At 36.3% G+C, this 7,500-nt stretch overlaps 1 protein-coding gene across 1 annotated transcript in view; it reads right to left on the reverse strand.

Moving 5' to 3' along the window:
• Positions 1–3,238: 3,238 nt before the first annotated feature.
• The window catches only part of RpL18A (ribosomal protein L18A), a 4,381-nt gene continuing 119 nt past the window's right edge, over positions 3,239–7,500 (reverse strand). The window contains exons 2-4 of the mRNA XM_043017196.2: positions 3,938–4,117; positions 3,588–3,764; positions 3,239–3,423 (exon numbers count right to left, since the gene is read on the reverse strand). Coding sequence (XP_042873130.1) covers positions 3,262–3,423; positions 3,588–3,764; positions 3,938–4,117 — 519 coding nt within the window. The 3' untranslated portion in view covers positions 3,239–3,261. The remainder of the gene's footprint in view (positions 3,424–3,587; positions 3,765–3,937; positions 4,118–7,500) is intronic.

A 7,500-nucleotide genomic window follows, 5' to 3' on the forward strand; every position in this document is an offset into this window, starting at 1 on the left:
GCTGCGTCTGTAGTGTGCCCTTGTGTAAATATGGCTGCTTGTGCTGTGGCACAGTCGTAAACACAAATCTCATTCCTCTTTCCCATCTCTTCATTCATTTTCATTAGAAATGGTTATTTATCTCGCATTTGTGTACGAAAGTACACGCAGAGAAAAAAGATAAAGTTTTTTGTCCTCTCATAAAACTGTAATACTTCCATCACACTGAGCTGATATGGACCCTATACTATAACACTGGCTTGCTACAATATTGATAAACACTGTAGTAAACCACAAAAAATTACGAACACATATAGCTCTAATATTATGACGAGTGAATGAAAGAGCACGAAAAGTTGCGATATTTGGGCCGAAGCTCCCTTACTCTGAAATACAATTCATCTGGGTATTATCATCCCTATGCAACGGATAATAATATTTTACAACATAATCACTTCATTGAGTTAGTTATTCCTTGAAAAATAAATTAATTTTGACAGCCGAAGGGTATAATTGCTCGGACAAGACAAATGAGTGCTTAATGGATGATAAGCCACCTATCATGTACGAAACACCTGAATTAGGTTATGTAAACCTTACCCTCCAATTTTTCTAGTCTTTAAAAATGAAATTGCCAATGTGTCCACAAGCTACTCAGATCACTAATACTAACAGTCTACATAATTACTGCTTGAAGTTATATATATCGTCGTTCTCTGATGTATATATCTTTAGACTTCGTATATTTTCTTCTACACCTCTCTGCCAAAACCTTTTGCCCCCTTTCAACCGACATGAAGAAAATTTCAATTCTGCAAGTGAATCCTGTGCTCATTTCTGAAACACGCATGGCAGTGCGACTGCATCCTTTGACAAAGTTGTCAGTAATTTTGAATGAACTTGCCTTTTTTCACACACGATGATCAGTTCTGAGAGATGAGGAACGAGGTAGGTATGTGGCAACGCGTTTTTGGTTTACAATCACAAAGGCTTTTCTCAGTAGCGTCGCTGAAAAGTCGATCCAGGGTTAACAGAAGCCCTCTACAGACTGAAAACTGAGGCGGAATTCCGCATGTCCCGTGTTATGCCAACGGGTTTGGTGGTTGTTGAGAGACGAGGCAGCCAACTTGCAATGGCGCCAATGGGAGCCCGCAAGGGAGCCCGCAAGACGCCAAGCTTGGCTGGAACGATACCGCGTGATCCACCGCCATACCACAGGAAGGCGGATAGGATTTTTCATTTGGATTTCCCCTCGGTTCCTTCCACATCTTGATCAAGGGAGGTTCGGGAAGATATGTTACGTTTTTAGATCTTTTGCTGATAATAAATTCCCCATTAAAATGAAGTGCGTTTGTGAATCTCATTTTGGCAAGATAAATGTCTCTTCACGGCATGGTAATCATCTAGGTAGCACGTGTCTTTGCGAGTTGATGCTCTATATTTACGCACTCACTTTTCTGCTCCTATTCCGTTGTAAAGTTTTCGGAAAGATAACTGGTCAGCTTGCTCTCTATGTTATCGTTGTTTGTCAATGTTGGTAAAATCAATGTCTAGTTTTCCTGTCTCCCTTGTTCGTTGTTTGCCTAAGGAATATTCGACGTTATCAGTTAAATATACGAATTACATCCATGTCGCTATACATACGAGTTATGAAATGGCTTACGAAGTTTTGATCCATTCAGGTTTGCTCCGTTTACAGGCGCATTCAAGTTACCCATCAGCATTTAAATGTGACCAAGAGTTCGACTTTGCCAATATATGGACAAACATTGAGCATTAGGCTATGTCCAGGCGGGTGGCCTTTGCTCGATATGTCATGAACCTTTTTTATGGACGGAATAATTTATAAACCTCTAATAAGCAAGGATACGGAACAGCAACATATACATTTTGTTTGTGTGTGGCATAGGCAATGGTGCTTGACATTTTAACCTTTTGCCTTCGGTATAATAAAGATCTGAAGTTTGTTATCAAGATGTATCATGAGCTGGTTATGGGATCTTTGCTCATTTTGAGTGTTAACGCGAATTTTCCTTTCATTATCACACAAGAATACCTTATCTAAAATATCACATATCTATAATGCATATATAACGGAAAATAATTGATAAAACCCATTAGTATTTACATCTATAAATTTCATTCCCGTAGATTTTCAAAAACGAAATCTCTCCACAAGGATGGATGACCTGTTTCGCCAATTCTTTTCACGTTATTATTATATTGGTATTTGCAATAAAATCTTCTACTTTGGAACTTTCTATAGCTAAAATGTGCATATAATGTAGAGGAAATGTAAAAAAGTAAATGATATGCAGATCGCCGGGAATGGAGTCGAGCAGTTTGCACTCATGCATGCTGAATGTCGCAAGTGAAAACCAAAGACCCATGTCTAATTACAACCTAAGAGCCAAAGAAGACGGGCATTGTTTACCGAATAAAAAAGCTTGCCCGTGTGGACGCAGCTTTAGTCCTCAAATAAAAACCATTATTGAATATTGTTATAGTTGGGTTTCACAATCCTTTGCCATTTTTAAATGTCGGGAAGATTGATGTTGCAAATAAATTCAGGCCAAACCCTATGTCGGATAGACAGTTGAGATGGGGAGAGTAAACCCTAGAACGACAAATCTTTTATGTAGCAATTAATTATATAAACTTAATACCAGCTCAAAAAAATTCTCCCAATTAATCCCATGGACCTTTCAAATGATACTTGGTCATGTTTAGGCACCAAGATTATTTTTTGTTTAATTAGACTATATTCAAATCCTTTCATAATCCCGAGTCTCAAATTCCCATTTTATTTACTTCTACTCAACTTTTCATAGTTCTGATGTTCGAATGGGCTTATTTTCATTTAAGGCATTTTTCAACCATTACTTTTATTCAAAGGAAATCAACCAACAGTTTTTGTATGCTATAGATGTGGCTTTACCTAACCACAACCTTTGCCCACAAAAGTTGTACTTGGTTTGATGTTTAAATGTACTTTATTTCACAAATAACTAACGTATTTCAGTACATCAGTGTGGGTTTGGATTTTATTTTGGTTTGTCTTTTAGTACATGATTGGTGGCGATGGTCTGAAATTTTACATGCAAGACGAAAGTAAACCAACCTAGACTTGAGACAGTATAAACATTTAAGTTGTGTTCAGTGAAACCAATTATTTCAATCATATCAGCCTTGCTGCTTAAACCTTTCAAGAGTTAGATATGCCTAACCTCCCTATTTGGGTATCCATAAAACAACCTTATTCACCCGACCATTTATTAATATTTAATAAGTTGGAATCATGGGGACATTGGGTGTAATGCGATCCATCTTCATGTCCTTCCTCTTGGAATGGGGAAGGAAGGGGAACTTGATCTTGGAGTTATGGTACTGAACAATGGCTGGTCTGCGGCACTTGCTGCTTGCCACCCTTTCCACACGCATAATCTATGGGGGGAAAATTAGATTTACAATTTCAAGTTACAAATTCTAGTTCTTAAAAATTGCACACAATCAACTATACAAATTACTTGCATAAAAGAATTAGCTTTAGAATTTAAGATATCAAAATTATTATCTGGTACATTAAAAAGAAAAAGAAAAACACAAACCTGTACTGAGTGGGCACGAGCACGATGGCGGGAACCCATATCACGGTAGCACTGAGTGACAGCACCAGATACGGTCAGATCACGGTACTCCCTGTACATGTTGTGGGTTCCAGAACGGGAGTCATAACGAAGCCAGATGCCAAAGTTCTTGATAACATTGGGCTTGCGCTCAGTGACCTGGAAATAAAATGTTACATTATAATCATGTGTACTTGCAGCTTATAATTATTGAAATGAACAAGTGCGAGTTATTTTAATAAATGTTATATACATGTATATTTTCAATCAGTTTTCCAGTTTTGGTAACTGCTACCTTATACCGAAAAAGTTGATAGAAATGCAAAACTCACTTGTGTGATTGATACAATCTCACCGCTGGCCTTCTTCATTTTCTTCAGCTTGGAGAGGAAGTACCAGAAACGAGACTTGGCAGTTACAACATCAGGAGCAAAGATTCGCATCTTATAAAGCTGGGGATTGGGGACAACCTCTGATGGGAGCTTGCGCCCAATCACGCTATACTCCTTCAACTGCAAGGAAAAATTCTTATTATCATATGAACAATCATTTTCAAGGGATATTAATTATTACAACTCCAAAAACAAATTTCCTTAGAAAGAGCAACTAATTAATTAGCTAGATATCAGTTCCATATCAACAAATCAAATTACCAGAAAAAGAGGAAACCTAACAAGTAAACAAACTTGAATCCATAAAAAATAATTTTCATTAACTAAAATTTGATTTCCAAAACTTCTGAAAACTGTGAAAAAGAAAAACTGACTTTTTACATAAGGGTTTCATAAAGCCATTTGTAGTAGCAAGATTCCCAACTTGAGAACAATTTCCTGCTTTTTCCCTGATGGTTGTTAACATTTTCCAGGACATAGGTATTACCAAGCATTTCAGTGCTGGATTCATATAGTCAAAATTGGAGTACAATTTATTTTCTTTTAAAGATGACACAACCTCCCGTCACCAGACTTATCAAACACTTGCATTGCCAAATTAACCCATTGGTCGCGGTATTAAAAAAAGGTCTAGGCAATAGGATGGCTGTTTTACATGTCTGGCATGGTGCCATCCGCGTCTATGACCGACTCTGCCTTTGCAGCAAATCATGCCATCCGCTGCTAATGGGTTAAATGTATTGTAATTCTCTAAATTGTGGAACTAATAAAAATGTGTCAATAGATACAAAATTCCTTTCTGCATAAACATTTTCTTGTATTTACCATTTGCAATTGAGTTTTATTAGATCAGTGTACAACTATCCTTAATCACAGAAAATCCTTAAAATCAAAATTTGTGGGAGTGAAGTATGGGCACCCTCTCCCTCAACCATTGAACTATAAAAGAAATAAGCCTACTAACTTACAGAGTAATGTAATTAAAACACTTCCATTGTGCAGACAAACCTTTTTCTACTTAATGTGTAATCTAACTCGAGTATATACATATCATTAAAATCTTTTTCCTATATTCTTTATCACAGATCCTTGTAAATATGTTCCTTCTAATAAAAATATCTTTGATAGAAAATAGAATAACAAAAGATTTGGGATGTAAATATGCCAATACATGGATTAATATTGTAGTGGTTTGTTAGTTCAATTCAAATTTATAATGCATTAACCCACTTACGACAGGGGCATTCCAGCCTTGAATGTCCCAATGCCGGGGCGTTCAAATTATTAGGCCTAAATCAATTAAATGGGTGGCACAATACTGTGCCGCCCGGCCACTGGGCTTTTGAATGAGCGGTACAGTACTGTACCACCCGTCCAGAGAGGGTTAATTTCCATCCATGTTCCAGTAAGACATTATGGAAGGGTTCTTTAATGATAAAGCTGTGACAAACCTGATTTAAGTAAATTTTAAGTCAGCATGTCTGATTCCTCATTTGAAAATTATTTATCATAAAGTTTTCACTTCTTAGAATATATTTGGCAGTAGTTGGACCTTTTTTGGTGCCAAGTGCCAACTATAGTAGCAACCTTTGTCAACTAGTGGCTATTACCACAAGGACATGAAATTTTCCAAGTTCCGTTGAATCAGTGCAAATAAAAACAGTCAAATACTATCCAGAAAAAGCAGTATACCATTTGGTAAATAACTATAGAATATGAAACTTTACTAAATTAGGACATTCTTGTTAATATACCTTAAATTAAATGCATATAACAGACCAATTAAAGACATTAAAGAGCAAAGTTGCCATAGCAATTAATCACTGAAAACAACCCTGCTAAACTTATTCACTAGTGGAATGTTTCTCTACTTTGATATATATAGTGTCAGCCAGGCTTGTCCTTTAACCATACTGGAGTTGGGGATCAAAGCAAAAAATGGAGAAAAAATAGCTGTAGAATTGAGGAAATATCTCGGCTGCCTGCCCAGGTTTGAAAAGATCTCTACAAAGTGACCAAACCTAGAGTATCTCGGTGATATTCACTTTATCCAAAAACCAAGAATTCAGAACATTCAGACAAGGCAGAAGGCACAATAAAAAAGGAATTTGTTATATAGTAGGGTCTGAGATTACTGAAAAATTTCATTCTCTCTTGCAGGTACCAATGGCTCAAGAACCATGAATGAAACCTCTGTAATGCCTTGAACTATTGTTAGACCAAATTTTAGGCTTTATGGCAATCTTTCTTAATGAAGCCATACTTTTAGTAATTCTTCACATGTACATGATTTTTTTTCTCTCAATGACTCCTTATTTTCTCTATGCTGAAACCTACAAAATAGTGCACATGCTTATATGAAAATATCAAATTATTGGTGGGCCTTTCAAGTCTTCAACAAGTTTCATGATGTAAACCCAAGGGGTTATATTACATTCCACTATTTCATATCACTTCATGCAGTTAAATTTCTTCAAGTGGGTATTGCTACGGGCTGTTGCTAAGCATTTCCAAAGTAGTCTTCTATACACAAGAACAAGAACATGAAAGCATTACAAGTGGCTAGTGGATTTAGGGGTAGCTCTCATTTGGTCTATACACAAAGTGAACATCTTGCAATTTTGAAGGTCCAGATGGTTCTTTTCCAGATAGGTGTATATTATTCAAAATACAAAAAGATCAGTCAAGTGTTTATCAATGCAAGATTAAGGTCGAAGAACCTTAATCCATTTAGTGCTCTTCCCCACCTTAAGGGACCGACGTTACGGAATATAGCGCTAGAACTGCAGGTATTATTCACTTTATTAGCAGAGGGGGGTGAGAGCAATCCATGGTTAATACCTAAATCATAGTCACTAACATGATAGCCCTAATCAGAAAATTTACCAAACCAACTAGACATGCTATTCCAACGGGGGAGCAGGAGCTACAAGTTTAAAATGGGTAAATAATGGTTGCTGTGTACTAAACTTAGGAAAAGATTTGAAGAATATATTACGTTTCTTGGAAGCCCAAATATTAGTTATATACAAAATTATGAATGGAGGGTGTCAAGACAAGACCTAAAATTATAGCTTTAAAAAAAAACTATCAAAAATACACACGATTCATAGTGTATATATACTTCTCCTAAATAAACAACTTCAATAGCACACAATTCCTAGACCTGTATGACGATCTATTGAATGAAGAAACGTTTCACTGTAAATCAAGGCGCCAAGTCTTACATTTACAATATCAACATCACGATTTTCATCAGAAAATATCCATTACTCCTAAATTCATCCGTCCACCTAGTTTGCATAGATCGATAACTTATGATGTCCAATTGCATATTTGTGCACTAATCATAGTTTTATCAGCTTAGTATAATCATACAGATCAAATATTTAAACATCTCCGAACACGTTACTCTTGAGGAGCAGCAGTCACTCGACTTTCCTTTTCAACACTTATTTTTCTATTATATTTTTAAAAATCCCTTTAATGCACTGCACATACAC

Source organism: Penaeus japonicus, unplaced genomic scaffold (assembly GCF_977035675.1).
Source record: "Penaeus japonicus unplaced genomic scaffold, GWHDUDI00000001_assembly GWHDUDI00000033, whole genome shotgun sequence".
Classification (NCBI taxonomy): domain Eukaryota; kingdom Metazoa; phylum Arthropoda; class Malacostraca; order Decapoda; family Penaeidae; genus Penaeus; species Penaeus japonicus.